Source organism: Aquarana catesbeiana, linkage group LG01 (genome assembly GCF_042186555.1).
Source record: "Aquarana catesbeiana isolate 2022-GZ linkage group LG01, ASM4218655v1, whole genome shotgun sequence".
NCBI lineage: Eukaryota > Metazoa > Chordata > Amphibia > Anura > Ranidae > Aquarana > Aquarana catesbeiana.
In genome coordinates this window covers 130,202,789-130,220,994 of record NC_133324.1, presented here as the reverse complement: position 1 = coordinate 130,220,994, position 18,206 = coordinate 130,202,789, and the positions used below count along the sequence as shown (strand labels likewise).

Below are 18,206 nucleotides of genomic sequence, written 5' to 3'. Positions count from 1 at the left end.
ACAGAATTCTAACAAATAACTGAGCAAGGACTTCTTTGATGGCCGAAACTATCTCAGAAGTAAAGACAAGTGAAATAGAGCTGGTACAGGTACTGTATGGTCCTGACCGGAATAACTAATTGATTTCTGATATCCAATTTATATCTTGGATTAGTATTGTTCTTTTAGTTAACATGCATCATACAAAGTAATAAAAGTTCCAGTATATTATGAGATAAAAAAACACAATTGGAATAGCGTTGCCCAACTATGGCATCAGGTGTGGCAGTTAAAAAAAAAAAAAGTGGGCCAGCCTTAAATATAACCATTTTAAACCCTCTGCTATCCATGTCTGTGGATTGTGTTGGGCGCCTGGTTTCAAACAGGCCCAGAGCAAACAACTGAGCGCTTCGTAAAACTGGGGATAGATCTGTTTATGGCAACATATACATTGTCATACTTTTGACGCTGTGAGCAGCTAATCTACTCAGCCAATACACCAACTGATTTACTGATGCATGCATGGAAAAACAGACTCAGTGACATTTCAATCACTTTAAAATGGAGGTCGATTTGATTAAAAATAAAATGAACACTTAAACATATTTTCTCCTCTATTTCATTACAATTAACCCAATCGCTTCAAGATGGGCCTAAAATGCGCAGATTTATGTAATGATGCGGGTGTCTCACATGGCCCCAGGGTCACAAGAGAATGTACAAAAAAATGGCATTGTGTTACAATACTCCGTTATTAATCTTCATTTACAGACCAAGTAGATGAAACAAAGGAACAAAGTATACTTTCAATAATGTGCAGCAGCTATGAATTTAGAGAAATAGGCTTTATTGATAGGCTTTATAAAAGCTGCATGCAATTACAGTGCTGAATGATTTGAATAATAGACTGTCTGACATATTCCAGGATAAGTGGCTGCTACATTTCTCTGATATTAGGGTCATATACTCATCTATTCTTACTCCAAGCTCTCCTTCGCTTGGTAATAAATTAATTTCTTAGTGTTAGTTCGGCATGTGCCCTACAGTTAAAATTCATTTTCTCTCTCACTGAAGGAAAAAGTTTGAAAAAAAAAAAAAAGTTAAGATGTTATTTCCGATTTCATAGCAGTTTCTTAGAGTATGCAAATTGCAGCTCACGGAGCTTCTTGGTGAGAAAGTGTGATAAGGCCTATAAAACAATATAATACAGAGTTAAGGTACCCATACAAATTAGAAAGCCTTCATGTGATACTTGCCAGTTTGACAGGATTGGACAATAGTGTGTAGGGGAAAGCACCAAGACCAGGGTCTGAAAGACTCTAAAAAGGCTCTGTGGACTGGGATGAAAACTGGCACACGACGCCTCACTCTCCTCTTTGCAGAGCCACTCCTGACAGTTCACAGCTCATCATAGAAGTGTTGCATATTATATTATAGTGCTTCTTCTAGGATCGAGATCTCAGCACATCTGTATAACCAACAAAGTATGGCATGTAAAGTTCCCCTGTGCCACCCAAAATATATCACAAGGTCCACAATAGCTTACCAGATTCACTTTTGTGGATCTGCCAAGGTAAATAAAAAAAACAATAAACACATTCCTGTTCACAATTAAATAGGTACAGAACCTATTTGCTTTTTTATTATTAGACCCCTTGCACACTGCAGCTTGAAAAAGCTCAGTACAGCTTTTTTTTTAACTGAGCTAAAATATAGCCCTTTAATGGTAATGTGCCTATGCACACAGGCGCACAAACAAGCGCCAAGCATTCTTCAGTAAAAAAAAAATTGAAATATCTGCTTTTTTGGTCAGTAATTTGCGCCTTATGCGTACAAATGCGTGCAAACGGCCATTTACATATTATGCAGAACGAGAACACAAGAATAAGATTTTCTGGCATTTGTGCAAAAATGCGTTCGTGTGGGTGAAAATGCACGTACATATGTGCAAATACATGCAAAAAAAAAAAAGTCTGAAAAAGTAGATGCTCAAATAGGAGTATCATGTGCAGATTTAGTGTATTTGGATTTTGCAAAGGCATTCGATACAGTCCTCCATAAGAGCTTAATCTACAAGCTGAGGTCCGCAAGCATGAACCATAAGGTTTGTTCTTGGGTTAAAAACTGGTTACAGGGGCGTGTCTAAAGGGTAGTGATAAATAAGGTGTACTCAGACTGGTCTGGAGTGGTAAGTGGGGTGCCCCAGGGTTCTGTCTTGGGACTGATTCTATTAAATTTATTCATAAATGATATAGCGAACGGGATACATACCTCAATCTCAGTTTTTGTGGACGACACAAAATTAAGCAGGCAATAACTTCACATCAGGATATAGAAATCTTACAGAAAGACCTGAATAAAATAATGGAGTGGGCAACTACATGGCAAATTAGGTTTAAAGTGGAGAAATGTAAAGTAATGCACTTGGGGGAAAAAAACACAAATGCAAACTACTCACGAAGGGGAGAACCGCTGGGGGAATCAAGGATGGAGCAAGATCTGGGGGTCCTAGTAGATGACAGATTTAATAAAAGCATGAAATGTCAAGCTGCAGCTACTAAAGAAGGCATAATAATAGCATGCATAAAAAAGGGATACAGAGATAAAACAATAATCCTATCACTTTATAAAACATTGGTTAGACCACATCTGGAGCATTCTGTCCAGTTCTGGTCACCAGTCCCCTCAGAAGGGATGTGACAGAACTGGAGAGAGTCCAAAGAAGGGCAACAAAACTAACTAAAAAAGCAACAATTTCTGGGGAAATTGTGTCAAGTGTTCTCGCCTCCACCAGTAGTCTACAACTGGAGTGGGCGGAGTAACTGGGAGGAGTGGCCTGAGTAACTGTTGTGTGGTTGGAGTGGCTGGAGTAACTGTAGAAAGTTGGACTGGGCAGAGTAACTTTATGGAGTGGGCAGAGTAACTGTGTGGAGTGTTTGGAGTGAAGATAGAAGTAAACATTACACTAACCAATTGATCGGATTTAAAAAGTGCACATGACAAGCTTGATAGAGTGAGAAATGCATTTCAACTTTTATTTATTTATATAGTACATTTAATTGCAACGTTGTTGCCCAAAGTGCTTCACAGTTACATTAAAACATACATTTATAAAAACATTAGCAGCATTATCAAGCCTGGCAGATGAAGGTCTGACCACATGCATTTGGAGGGTCTCAGCATCTTGACGTAGAATGGAGGTGAAGGTGTGCTATCTGTTTGATGATAATCAGTTTTTACAACCACTGTTTCCTGGCAATGCTCATGCCCTGTTTATGCTTCACAACCACTGCTCAATACACAATACACAGGATCATGATAGCTGTAATAACTGTGCAGTACTTCAAACGGTCATATTTTAAAAACTATAAATCCTACAGCGAAGGATTTTTATTGTGAGAATCACAAGACCTAGACCTAGATTTTGATGCATAGTATGTCTCTGAAATATTAAAAATGAAGGCATATCTATATACACACACACACACACACACAGTCAGGTCCATAAATATTGGCTCTATACACCACCACCACAATGGATTTGAAATGAAACGAACAAGATGTGCTTTAACTGCAGACTTTCAGCTTCAATTTGAGGGTATTTACATCCAAATCAGGTGAAGGGTGTAGGAATTACAACAGTTTGTATATGTGCCTCCCACTTTTTAAGGGACCAAAAGTAATGAGACAATTGGCTGCTCAGATGTTCCATGGCCAGGTGTTTGTTATTCCCTCATTATCCCATTTACAAGGAGTAGATAAAAAGGTCCAGAGTTCATTTCAAGTGTGCTATTTGCATTTGGAATCTGTTGCTGTCAACTCTCACTATGAAATCCAAAGAGCTGTCACTATCATTGAAGCAAGCCATCATTAGGCTAAAAAAACAAAACAAACCCATCAGAGATAGCAAAAACATTAGGTGTGGCAAAATCAACTGTTTGGAACATCCTTAAAAAGAAAGAATGCACCGGTGAGCTCAGCAACACCTAAAGACCCGGAAGACCACGGAAAACAACTGAAGAATTCTTTCCCCGGTGAAGAAAACACCCTTCACAACAGTTGGCCAGATCAAGAACACTCTCCAGGAGGTAGGTGTATGTGTGTCAAAGTCAACAATCAAGACAAGACTTCACCGAAGACAGAATACAGACTTCACCAGTGAATATAGAGGGTTCACCACAAGATGTAAACCATTGGTAAGCCTCAAAAACAGGAAGGCCAGATTAGAGTTTGCCAAACAACATCTAAAAAAGCCTTCACAGTTCTGGAACTACATCCTATGGACAGATGAGACCAAGATCAACTTGTACCAGAGTGATAGGAAGAGAAGAGTATGAAGAAGGAAAGGAACTGCTCATAATCCGAAGCACACCACCTCATCAGTGAAGCATGGTGGTGGAAGTGTCATGGCATGGGCATGTATGGCTGCCAATGGAACTGGTTCTCTTGTATTTATTGATGATGTGACTGCTGACAAAAGCAGCAGGATGAATTCTGAAGTGTTTCGGGCGATATTATCTGCTCATATTCAGCAAAATGTTTCAGAACTCATTGGACGGCGCTTCACAGAGCAGATGGACAATGACCCGAAGCATACTGCGAAAGCAACCAAAGAGTTTAAGAGAAAGAAGTGGAATGTTATGCAATGGCCAAGTCAATCACCTGACCTGAATCCGACTGAGCTTGCATTTCACTTGCTGAAGACAAAACTGAAGGGAAAATGCTCCAAGAACAAGCAGGAACTGAAGATAGTTGCAGTAGAGGCCTGGCAGAGCATCACCAGGGATGAAACCCAGCGTCTGGTGATGTCTATGTGTTCCAGACTTCAGGTTGTAATTGACTGCAAAGGATTTGCAATCAAGTATTAAAAAGTGAAAGTTTGATGGATGATTGTTAATCTGTCCCATTACTTTTGGACCCTTAAAAAGTGGGAGGCACATATACAAACTGTTGTAATTTCTACACCGTTCACCTGATTTGGATGTAAATCCCCTCAAATTAAAGCTGAAAGTCTGCAGTTAAAGTTCATCTTGTTCGTTTCATTTCAAATCCATTGTGGTGGTGTATAGAGCCAAAAAGATTAGAATTGTGCCGATGTCCCAATATTTATGGACCAGACTGTAAAAAAAAAAAAAAAAAAAATTATATATATATATATATATATATATATTTGTTACATCCCAGCAAGCATACATTTATTGTTCAATTAAAGAATAATCCAGCAACTTCAGGCATCCCTGCCTTTTAATTACTGATCTGCCCTTTGAAGTAAAAATAAAGATATGTAAGTGTTCAGGTCCTAAATGGCTTCCATTTATACAACAAAAAAACTAGAGGTGTAAACATATGCTAAAGGATAAGTTCACCTTTTGCAGAAAAAAAAAAATACACATTTATTTTATTTTTTTCCCCCAAGGTGCTTGCGAAGCAGGCTCCTGCAGACACCTACTCCAGCTTTTTTGTCCGTACCGACGTACGGGCTGTTAGAAAGCTGAAGGAAGTGTCAATGAACTACATGCGCACTCATCAGTGCCCTCGCGGTTCATTGAGAACTACAAGCCGTCTGACGTGGTGGCAGACAGGACTTGCAATTTCCTCACTCACATATTCTTGTGAATGAATGATGCGGCTGTACAGGCGGAGCCCCCCCACAGCATCATCATGTTTAAAATTTGACAGTGAGTGCAGGAAGAGAATCCCCCTGCCCACTTTCACAAGGGAAGAAGTGAAGGGGGTGAGGGGGCCACGAGCTGGAACATGTCACATGGTACACCCTAAATACTGATAAATCCATGTAACGTGTTCCAAAGGTGAACTTAGCCTTTAACCCTAGATATTCATAAACTACCACAAACGATATACCAAGGCGCTATACGTTATTGGCCAATAGTGACTGAAGTAGTCCCAATTGTCATGCTGCTGTAGAAATCCACTTGAGGGTAGAAGCCAAAAGGTAACACACAAAACAAGGACCTTGATAGTATTTATGGTGTCTCAACAACCAACCCGGGCACATTAATTCAACACCACCATAAGTCCATTTATTGCTTGGACATGTAGTTGAGCATTATGTGTGGCATTGGAATCCGTCCATAATTGGCACTCACAGCCAAGTAATTTATAAAGACAAAAGCACCAACATCTGGGTTGTTTACTAGGACACATATTTTGTGTTATGGGGCGTACACACGGTCGGACTTTTTGGCTACAAAAGTCCGACAGCCTGTCTGACAGACTTTCGACAGACTTTTGGCGGACTTTCTAACGACCGGACTTGCCTACACACGATTACACAAAAGTCCGACGGATTCGTACGTGATGACGTACACCGGACTAAAATAAGGAAGTTGATAGCCAGTAGCTGCCCTAGCATGGGTTTTTGTCCGTCGGACTAGCATACAGACGAGCGGATTTCTGACGTAAAGATTTGAAGCAAGTTCCAAATCTAAAGTCTGTCAGATTTGCAACTGGAAAAGTCCGCTGAAAGTCCGGGGAAGCCCACACACGATCGGATTGTCCGGCGGATTTGGTCCGTCGGACTTTTGTAGCCGAAAAGTCTGACCGTGTGTACGCCCCATTAGCTTACATATTCATAGCAAACGGTTGCTAAAATACAAGGATCCTTCATTCGTATTTATTACAATACATAATCAAGCTGGCCAACTGTGTCAAGTGATCCCTCTCTGGCCAGTCTACCAGCAGCATCAGTAAGTGTTTGTTAAATTGACATAATTGTTTAGTTCTAGGTATAACCAACTTCAAATGGGGTTGAATACAAAGTCTGTTTTGTAAAAGCAAAGTAATAAACAAAAAACATTTATATCTAGTAAATCGCACTAAAGACCAAATGAGAAAAACAGCCAAACATAACTTACACTTAGTACTGGTGATGAGGTAGAAAGGGATAAACCTTGAAGATCGGTTATTAAACTAGGAGAAAGCAGTGAAGGTTTGTGAACAGGAACAGAAGTCGATACATCATTAACTAGAAGAGGAGGGTAAAAAAAATAATATTTCAGTATTTTTGTTAATTTTAAAGGTGTAAAAACAACAAGTTTAATCACTTAAGGACCAGTCTCGTTTTGGATTTTAGGTGTTTACATGTTTAAAACAGTTTTTTTTGCTAGAAAATTACTTAGAACCCCCAAACATATATGTTTTTTTTTTTCTAACACCCTAGAGAATAAAATGGCGGTCATTGCAATACTTTTTTTTGCACCATATTTGCGCAGCGGTCTTATAAGCGCACTTTTTTTGGAAAAAATTCACTTTTTTGAATAAAAAAATAAGACAACAGTAAAGTTAGCCCAATTTTCTTTTATATTGTGAAAGATAATGTTACACCAAGTAAATTGATACCCAACATGCCACGCTTCAAAATTGCGCCCGTTCGTGGAATGGTGTCAAACTTTTACCCTCAAAAATCTCCATAGGCGACGTTTAAAAAATTCTACAGGTTGCATGTTTTGCGTTACAGAAGAGGTCTAGGGCTAGAATGATTGCTCTCGCTCTACCGGTCGCGGCGATACCTCACATGTGTGGTTTGACCACCGTTTTCATATGCGGGCGATACTCGCGTTTTATTTTTATTATTTATTTTACATAATTTTATTTATTTTTACACTGTTTTTAAAAAAAAAAAAAAAATCGTGTCACTTTTATTCCTATTACAAGGAAAGTAAAAATCCCTTGTAATAGAAAAAAGCATGACAGGACCTCTTAAATATGAGATCTGGGGTCAAAAAGATAGATATTTACACTAAAATGCAATTTGCTGCCATGACAATGATATCCACCGACAAACTTTGGACGTACATCGGCGTGCGGCGGTCCGGAAGTGGTTAAAAAAATGAATTTAGAACAGATAGGTACTCTCACTGGGTAAATACATTGTGTTTTTACTCCCATACGTAATTGCTATATAGCTTTTTGGGGGGTTTATTTCATCAGGAAAAGATGAAAAAATTTAACTAGGTATATTACATACAGTGGTTATAAAAAGTCTACACTGTTAAAATGTCAGGTTTCTGTGATGTAAAAAAATGAGACAAAGATAAATAAATTCCAAACTTTTTCCACCTTTAATGTGAACTATAAACTGTACAATTCAATTGTACAACAAACTGAAATCTTTTGGGTAGAGGGAAGTAAAAATAAAATAATATGGTTGCTTAAGTGTGCACACCCTTAAATACTTTGTTGAAGCACCTTTTGATTGTATTACAGCATTCAGTCTTTTTTGGGTATGAGTATCAGCATGGCACATCTTGGACTTGGAAATATTTGCCCATTCTTTGCAAAAACACTCCAAATCTGTCAGATTGCGAGGGCATCTCCTGTGCACAGACCTCTTCAAATCCCCCCCAGATTTTCAATTGGATTCAGGTCTGGGCTCTGGCTGGGCCATTCCAAAACGTTAATCTTCTTCTGGTGAAGCCATTCCTTTGTTGATTTGGATGTATGCTTTGGGTCGTTGTCATGCTGAAAGATGAAGTTCTCATCATGATCAGCTTTCTGGCAGAAGCCTGAAGGTTTTGTGCCAATATTGACTGGTATTTGGACCTGTTCATAATTCTCTCTAAGTTGACTAAGGCCCCTGTTCCAGCTGAAGAAAAACAGCTCCAAAGTATGATGTTGCCACCACCATGCTTCATGGTGGGTATGATGTTCTTTTGGTGATGTGCAGTGTTGTTTTTGCACCAAACATATCTTATGGACTTATGGCCAAAAAGTTCAACCTTGGTTTCATCAGACCATAACACGTTTTCCCACATGCTTTTGGGAGACTTCAGATGTGTTTTTGCAAATATTGGCTGGGCTTGAAAAGGCTTCAGTCTTGCCACTCTACCCCACAGCCCAGACATATGAAGAATACGGGAGATTTGTTGCTACAAGTACCACACAGCCAGTACTTTCCAGATATTCCTGCAGCTCCTTTAATGTTGCTGTAGGCCTCCTGGCAGCCTTCCTGACCAGTTTTCGTCTTGTCTTTTCATCAATTTTGGAGGGACGTCCAGTTTTTGGTAATGTCACTGGTGTGCCAAATTTTCTCCACTTGATGACTGTCTTCACTGTGTTCCATGGTATATCTAATGCCTTGGAAATTCTTTTTTACCCTTCTCCTGACTGATTATTATTATATTATTATAATACAGTATTTATATAGCGCCAACAGTTTACGTAGCGCTTTACAACTTGAGGGTAAACAGTACAAATACAATACAATTTGATACAGTAGGAATCAGAGGGCCCTGCTCCTTAGAGCTTACAATCTAAGAGGGAAGGTCAAGAGATACAAGAGGTAATAACTATGGGTGATGTGCTGATTGAGAAGATAAATGTACAGTTGTTAGGTGGGGGCCAGATAGGCTTCTCTGAAGAGATGAGTTTTCAGGGATCGTCTAAAAGTGGAAAAAGTAGGAGAAAATCGGACGGATTGGGGTAGAGCATTCCAGAGGATGGGGGAGGCTCTGGAGAAGTCCTGAAGGCGAGCATGGGATGAGGTGACAAGGGAGTTTGAGAGCAGGAGGTCTTGGGAGGAGCGAAGAGAACGATTAGGTTAGTATTTTGTGACTAGGTTAGAGATGTAGCTGGGGGCCAGGTTGTGGATGGCTTTGTAAGTTATAGTTAGTATCTTGAATTTAATTCGGTGACTGAGTGGCAGCCAATGGAGAGATTGGCAGAGGGGTGTGGCAGACGCTGAGCGGTTTGTGTGGTGGATGAGCCTGGCAGCAGCGTTCATGATGGACTGAAGTGGGGATAGCCTATTTAGAGGTAAACCAATGAGGAGGGAGTTGCAGTAATCGAGGCGGGAGATGACCAGGGAGTGGATTAGAAGCTTTGTGGTGTCATTGGTTAGGAAGGGGCGTATCTTGGAGATGTTGCGAAGACTGAGGCGGCAAGCTTTGGATAGTGATAGAATGTGGGGTCGAAAGGTTAGTTCAGAGTCCAGGATTGCACCTAGGACCTTGGCGTGGGGAGATGGGTTGATAGTTGAGCCGTTGATCTTGACAGGGAAATCAGGGGAAGTGGCACCTGAGGGAGGAAATATCATGAGCTCAGTTTTGGATAGGTTGAGTTTGAGAAAGTGATGTGACATCCAGGCTGATATGTCTGCTAGTAAGTTGGTAATGCGTGAGGAGACAGATGGAGAGAGCTGGGGGGTGGAGAGATAGATTTGGGTGCCATCAGCGTAGAGATGATATTTAAAGCCGTGAGAGGCAATCAACTGACCCAAGGAGGTTGTGTAGATTGAGAAAAGGAGAGGTCCAAGAACAGAACCTTGGGGGACCCCAACGGAAAAAGGAAGAGGAGAGGAGGAAGTAGAGTTGTAAGTGACACTGAAGGAGCGGTGGGATAGGTAGGATGAGAACCAGCGAAGAGTACAGTCACGGAGACCGAAGGAGTGGAGTTTTTTTGAGGAGGAGCGGGTGGTCCACTGTGTCAAAGGCAGCAGAGAGATACCTTTTAACAATGAGATCTCTAAAGCTTTGGAAGCTCTCTGCGGACCATGGCTTTTGCTGTAGGATGCAACTAAGAAAATTTCAGGATAAACTTACTAAAACGGCTGAACTTTATTTGGGGTTAATCAGAGACACTTTAAATGATGGCAGGTGTGTACTGACTCCTATATAACGAGAGTTTGAATGTGATTGCTTAATTCTGAACACAGCTACATCCCCAGTTATAAGAGGGTGCGCACACTTTTGCAACCACATTTTAGTTTTTTAGTTTTACTCCCCCCTAAAAGATGTAAATTTGTATTTCAATTGAGTTGTACAGTTTATAGGTCACATTAACCGTTTCCCGACTGGCTCACGCAGATATACTGTGGCAGAATGGCTTACCTGGGCGAAATCCCGTATGAGTATGTCCTTCCCTTAAGCGGCCACCAGAGGGTGCGTGCTCGCTGCATAGCAGGGAAACCGATGCGCGTGGCCGGCGGGCAGGATCGCCGCCGGCCATGCGCGATCACGAGCACCAGGATGTGTGTGTGTAAACACACACATCCCTGGGCTGTCAGGGAAGAGGAGCCATATAGTTTGTTCCTACTAAGTAGGAAAACTATATGTCTCCTCTGCTAGTCATTCCTATCCCCATACAGTTAGAACACACTGAGAGAACACACAACCCCTTGATCACCCCCTAGTGTTAACCCCTTTCCTGCCAGTGACATTTACACAGTAATCAGTGCATTTTTATAGCACTGATTGCTGAATACATGCCAATGGTCCCAAAAAAGTGTCAAAAGTCTCCGATCTGTGTGTCGCAATACCAATAAAAATCGCAGATCAACGCCATTACTAGTGAAAAAAAAGGCATAAAAATGCCATAAATCTTTCCCATAGATAGTAGACTCTATAACTTTTGCGCAAACCAATCAATATACACTTATTGCAATTTTTTTTTTACCAAAAATATGTAGAATATATATATGTCTAAACTGACGAAGAAATTTGTCTTTTTTAAAAAAATTTGGGGGATATTTATTATAGCAAAAAGTAAAAAATAGTTGTTTTTTTTCAACTTTTGCGCAAACCAATCAATATACGCTTATTGCGATTTTTTTACCAAAAATATGTAGAATACATATTGGCCTAAACTGATGAATAAATTTGTTTAAAAAAATTATGGATACTTTTTATAGCAAAAAAAAAAAAATTTTTTTTTTCAAAATTGTCTTTTTTTGTTTATAGCGCAAAAAAAAAAAAAAAAAAAAAAAAAAAAAAAAAAAAAAACGCAGAGGCGATCAAATACCACCAAAAGAAAGCTCTATTTGTGGTAAAAAAGGGCGCAAATTTTGATTGGGTACAGCGTCAAATGACTGCGCAATTGTAAATTAAAGCAACGCAGTGCCAAATTGTAAAAAGTGCTCTGGTCAGGAAGGGGGTAAAATCTTCCGGGGCTGAAGTGGTTAAAGGTGGAAAAAATTCTGAAATTATTTATCTTTGTCTCATTTTTTTTACATCACAGAAACCTGACATTTTAATAGGGGTGTGTAGACTTTTTATATCCACTGTATGAACCCTTATGTCCAAGTGAGCAAGGTTAAATCGAACAAAGAAGGCTCATTCAGAAGCTACTACATGAAAATAGATCCAAAGAGCAGAGAAATCAGATTATATACACTGCAGATTCCCAATTTAGTAGTGTTAAGCATAACCTCTGTAGGACAACTTCATACCACAGCCTGCATTTTGAAGCTCATTCATAAAATGCAGACATCCCCTATGGGGTACTCTCCACTTATTCATTTTAATAGTCATCTGCTGGCTTAAGATTCCTAAAGCCAACGAAGCACTAAGCACAAAAAACATGCATTTCTCTTTAAAGCATTGACATGGCTGCAATGCAACCAAACCACAGCTTTATAATTCATCCACAATCTTATAGAACCTTGTGAACGTAAAAAATGACTTTACATATGCTAACTACAAAGAGCATTACAGAGAATGAATTGTGTTCAACAGTCAATGAGTGCATTCATTTTTTTATGGGAAAAATGGGAAACGGACCAAATCAATTTCTACAAAGGAAGAAAAGATGGATACAGTCTGTGCTGTCAGCTCCCCACTATATCCCGTTTCCCACTGGTATAGCAATTCAAAGTTACACAAAAATTGCTGCATGACTGGAATGAAAGAAATTCTTCTTTATTTAAAGTACACAGGGATGCAAGCACTTATGATTTTCAGATGCTTCTCTTAAAAAGAAATTAAAAAAAGCTCTGGAATCATCGCAAAATGCATAAGAGCTTGTACTCCTGTGTACTGTGTTTAAATATAGAAAAAATTCTGCCCTCCCAGTAGGGATGAGCCGAACACCCCTCGGTTCGGTTCACACCAGAACATACCGAACAGGCAAAAAATTTGGCAGAACACGCGAACACCGTTGAAGTCTATGGGACACGAACATGAAAAATCAAGTGCTCATTTTAAAGGCTTATATGCAAGTTATTGTCATAAAAAGTGTTTGGGGACCTGGGTCCTTCCCCAGGGGACATGTATCAATGCAAAAATATTTTTTAAAAACAGATGTTTTTCCGGGAGAAATTATTTTCTTTATAAGTGAAACAATAAAAATGAAATATTCCTTTAAATATCGTGCCTGGGGAAGGTGTCTATAGTATGCCTGTAAGGTGGCACATTTTCCTGTGTTTAGAACAGTACCACAGCAAAATGACATTTCTAAAGGAAAAATTGACATTTAAAACTGATCACGGCTGTAATGAATTGTCTCGGGAATATGGATAAAACGGCCATGGGCCATGTGCAATGCTCTGCACCCCGAGACCAACCTTTTTCAAGCCAATTAGAGCCTCTGGCTCTAATCATGTGGCTTGAAAAAAAAAAAAAAAAAACCCTCTCGTACAAACATACGAGTCCGGCACCCTGAAGGGCAGCGACGCCCCAGCGCTCCTAATGGACCGGCCGCTCCTAGTAAGACCCCTTTTCACACGCGAGCAAACTCTGTCAGATGCGCCTGCTCAGTGGGGGATCTGTCTGCTGATCCCTGTTGAGCAGGCAGATGACCGGTCCATGTCCTCTCCGCTGATGCAGAGCAGACACAGACACAGCCAGCTGTTCTCCATGGGGCGGTCGGATGGAAATGGACCGCCTGTCCCATTTCCATCTGATCCGATCGGCTAGATGGTTGGAGAAAGGAATCCCCATCCATCTGTTTTTAGCAGACTGGATCTGATGCAGGCAGGTGCAAACGGACACGTGTCCATTTACATCAGCCTCTATAGAGAACAATGAGTGGTCCGATTGGGCACGCCTTAAAAATGGACAGGCAGACCTGATAGGTCTGTTTGTGTGAAAGGGGCCTAAGGCCTTGTTCACACAAAGCGTGAAAGGTGTTCCATGCATCTCTGTGCAGGCCGTCCCATTGATGTCATTTGGTATTAAGCACCTGCACAAACAGAGCCATTGCTCCCAATTTTACATCCATGTAGGTCTGCATGCATGTCCGTGAGCTCACACTGTCTGCGTGGGGGTCATGTACCCACACCCATATGGATGTCAGATTGGGTGCAGCAGCTATGCCTGTGCAGCCTTTGCATCCCAACTGACATAAATGAGACTGCCTGTACGGGGATGCATGGAACACCTGTGCGGGTAAACATGGCCCCCCATAGGCAAACACTTTAGTATGCCGCATGTGAACGAGGCTTTAGTTGCAATTTAGCAGGAATTTTGTAAGATATAGTGTGTTTTTTAGCGAAAATATTGTTTTGATAAACATTAGCGTAAATATAAATAAAAATATATATAAAATTAAAACCTTGAGATTTTTTTAGAGAAATTATTGGGTACATTCGTATTCACCATTTTGCAAAAGGCACAATTTAAAATTTACAAATATCTGTTATTTATTAACTCCCTACAGGTTAAGCTTTTATACTCATTAGGGATTTTGCAGGAATTTTGAAAAATTAGCTGTGGTTTTATCTGCTACTAATGGTTTTAATGTATTTTGTGCGAATATATTGGTTTGATAAACATTTGTACAAATATCGCAGGGTCTAAAAAAATCAGTAGCACCTTCTTTATATTCTAGAGATCATATGCTTTCAGAAAATATATGGTTTTGGGGGTCTTTCACAAATTCTGAAAGCTGTAAGGGTCGGTTCACACATGGGCAACACGACTTTAGCGCGACTTTGTACCGCGACTTCAACGCGGCTTCAGCGCGACTTTAGCGCGACTTCGGCAAATTACGAGGCGACTTGAAGTCGCCTCCATGACAGGCGACTTCGCCTGTGGCCAATCACCTCTCTGGGAGGGAGGGGTTTTCTCTGCAAAGTCGCTTGAGAGATCCGACTTGCAGGCGACTTACATTGAGTTGAATGGGTACAAGTCGCCTACAAGTCGGATAGAAGTAGTACAGGAACCTTTTTTGAAGTCGGAGCGACTTCAGTAGTGTCAGTTAAGACGGTTCAATTCACTACAATTGTAATCTAAATGCAAAGCGACTTGGGGCGACTTGGGGCGACTTGAGGGCGTACAAGTCGGATCCCAAGTCGCCCCAGTGTGAACCGAGCCTAAGGAAAAAGTTAAAACCTTCAGATTGTTAATTTGGATATTTACATTTTTGTGTATGTTCGATTTTCAGCACTTTGCAAAAAGGTGCAATTTAAAAATTAAAAATGTTTTGTTATTTATTAACTCCATACAGGTTAAGCTTTTATATTTAGTTGGGATTTAGCGGGAATTTTGTAAAATTAGCTGTGTTTTTATCTGCTAATCATGATTTTAGTGGACTTTTAGCAAAATTATTGTTTTGACATTTGCACAAAGATTATGGGACCTTAGAAATCAGTAGCACCTACTGGTCATGTGCTTTCAGAAAATATATGGTTAGGGGGGTCTTTTGCAAACTTTGAAAGCTATAAGTGAAAAATAGAAAAGCAAAGGAAAAAAATGCAAAAATGGTCTGGCCACCTGAGTGTAAAAAATGAAGCACAGGGCCTGGCAGAGAAAGGGTTAAAGCAGGGTTTCTCTACCGGGACTCTGCCGCAATCTACCTGTTGCTAAACTCATGTACCTCGTCCTGCTGTCCCCCTGTACACTGAATCTGTGCAGAAAAAAAGCAACCCAAGTTTCATATTAAAGGAGTTCAATTTTAATATTTATTCTAGTATTCAATGCTATATCTGTGTTCCGTGAGCTGTAGATCTGAAAATGTTGGGGGTCCATGAGATACCAAACTTCTTGCCAAGGGTGCCTCCAATGTAAAGAGGTTGAGAACCCATGCTTTAAACTGATTATAAATCAGCCATTCTCCTACTACAAAGCCCTTTTGTGCGATCTGAACTACTGTCATGTTCGAATTCAGCCCTACAAAGAAAGCAAGACAGAGGAAGAGCCTATGAGTGATGTGTCAGCTCCTAAAAATCCCATCTGTTGGGCACTCCACCTAAGCCGAAGCTGCAGGATCATGTGACTGGGCCAAAATTCATTAAAAATAGATACATATACAGATCTTTTTATATAGCTTAGGCAGGAAGAAGGGTGAGGGAACATTTTTAAAAGTAGGTTGACTCCAGCTTTCTTCCACTTTACTCACAATAAGACCAGGCCTTTTCTGCTATTTTTTTTTACAAGTAAAAAATCTGAATTTTTGCTAGAAAATTACTTAGAACCCAAAGAACCCCCAAATAGTATATATAGTTTTTTAAGACGAGAGCCTAGAGAATAAAATGGCATCTGTTGCAATTTTTATGTCCCATGATATTTGTGCAGCGGTTTTTCAGATGCAATTTTGCTTTGGAAAAAAAAAAAACACAATTTTTTTGGTAAAGTATAAAAGATGATGCTACACTGAGTAATTAGATTTGCAACATGCCACGATTTAAAAATGCACACGTTCATGGAATGGCGACATAATAAAGAAGAAGAGATAAAAACACAAAAGATATATCAGGCTCCTTTCACACTTGTGCGACCCAAGGTTGCAGGACATGTAACATGCCAAGTATCTCTAGGAAAGGCGTTGCAATTGGCACTAGAGAAGTTGCTGAGATTTCAGAAAAGGTTCCTGTACTACTTTGACCCAACTGACACAACTTCAATGCTAGGGAGTGTTAAAGTGCCATCAAAGTCGGACTCCAAGGCTGCACTGAAAATCGTTCAACTTTAGAGTCAGCTAGTGTGAAAGAAGCCTTATAAATATTGAACAGACTGTAGAAATTTAGGTACTGCTAGCTGAAATAATGTTCATAACAAATTTCCTTTAACTACATTATATTTAAATGGCATGTCTGACATTCAGCAATCTATGAGATTATTATATTTAACAATACTTACAGATATCTAGGTCTAGCAGTGAAACATCTTTTTGAGGTGGTTCCTTTGGTTTGACAGGCTTACTTTCTGTTTTCTGTAGAGAGACAGAACACTTCCATTACATCATATATTATGGTGTCTGGAGTATATATGTGTGTATCTATGTACTGTGATACAGGCAGTCCCTGAGTTACGAACACCCAAGTTACAAACGACTCCTACTTAGAAACGGCCTCAAATGCCGGCCACTTACGGGTGGCCGGCGGGTTCTGGATACCTTTCGAGCACCTCCGAACACATCCCACACTGCCGTACTACGCTCCAGATAACATAACATGCACCCGGAACATCCCACATCCATGCACAGGCGGCAGTTACACTTACAAATGCAGTGTTGCGACTTACGAACAACCCTATAGTCCCTATTGTGTTCGTAACCAGGGGAATTCCTGTATATACAATGCAGATTTGTGACGTTATACCTTGGATTTCTCATCTTAAAGTAGAGTATATAAAGGTCAATTCCAGCCCAAAATTAGTTTTTAGGTTTAGATAAGAGTGGAAAAGGTTTCACATTTCTATCAGTTTTGGATTTCTGTCTGTGAGGATATGTTTGCCAGCATGACAGCAAAGCATGGAGAACAAATACATAAAAAATACTTTTGCGCTCAGTTTTAAAACTATTCCAACAAACAAGTAACTGCAACACAAAAATTGACCAACTTTGTACAATATTCTAAATATGAAAAGGATATAAATATGAACTTTCATATTTTTGGATTACAAGCAAGATAGGGTTTGTTCTTAACCACTTAAGGACCAGAAGGCCCCTTAATGACCAGGCCATTTTTTGCAATGCGGCACTGCGTCGCTTTACCTGACAATTGCGCGGTTGTGCGACGCTGTATCCAAACAAAATGTATGCCTTTTTTTACCACAAATAGAGCTTTCTTTTGGTGGTATTTGATCACCTCTGCAGTTTTTATTTTTTGCGCTATAAATAAAAAACACCAACAATTTTGAAAAAAAATTTTGAAAATTTTGAAAAAAAAAAAAAAAACCAATAATTTTTACTTTTTGCTATGATAAATATCTAAAAAAACCCCACTAATTTCTTCATCAGTTTAGGCCGATATGTATTCTACATATTTTTGGTAACAAAAAAAAATCACAATAAGCATATATTGACTGTTTTGTGCTAAAGTTATAGCGTCTACAAAATAGGGGATAGATTTATGACATTTTTATAATGTACTTATTTTTTTTTACTAGTAATGGCGGTGATCTGCGATTTTTAGCAGGACTGCGACATTGCGGCGGACAGATTGGACACTTTTTTGGGACCATTGACATTTACACAGCGATCAGAGCTAAAAATAGCCACTAATTACTGTATAAATGTCATTGGCAGGGAAGGGGATAACAGTGATAAAAGGG

General features: G+C 39.8%; 1 protein-coding gene across 2 annotated transcripts in view; it reads right to left on the bottom strand.

Annotated features, from left to right (window-relative positions):
* AP3B1 (adaptor related protein complex 3 subunit beta 1) overlaps window positions 1–18,206 on the bottom strand; it is a 524,279-nt gene that overhangs the window by 134,244 nt on the left and 371,829 nt on the right. For both annotated transcript variants that reach the window (XM_073623849.1, XM_073623855.1), the window contains exons 21-22: window positions 16,791–16,863; window positions 6,855–6,964 (exon numbers count right to left, since the gene is read on the bottom strand). In XM_073623849.1, coding sequence (XP_073479950.1) covers window positions 6,855–6,964; window positions 16,791–16,863 — 183 coding nt within the window. The remainder of the gene's footprint in view (window positions 1–6,854; window positions 6,965–16,790; window positions 16,864–18,206) is intronic.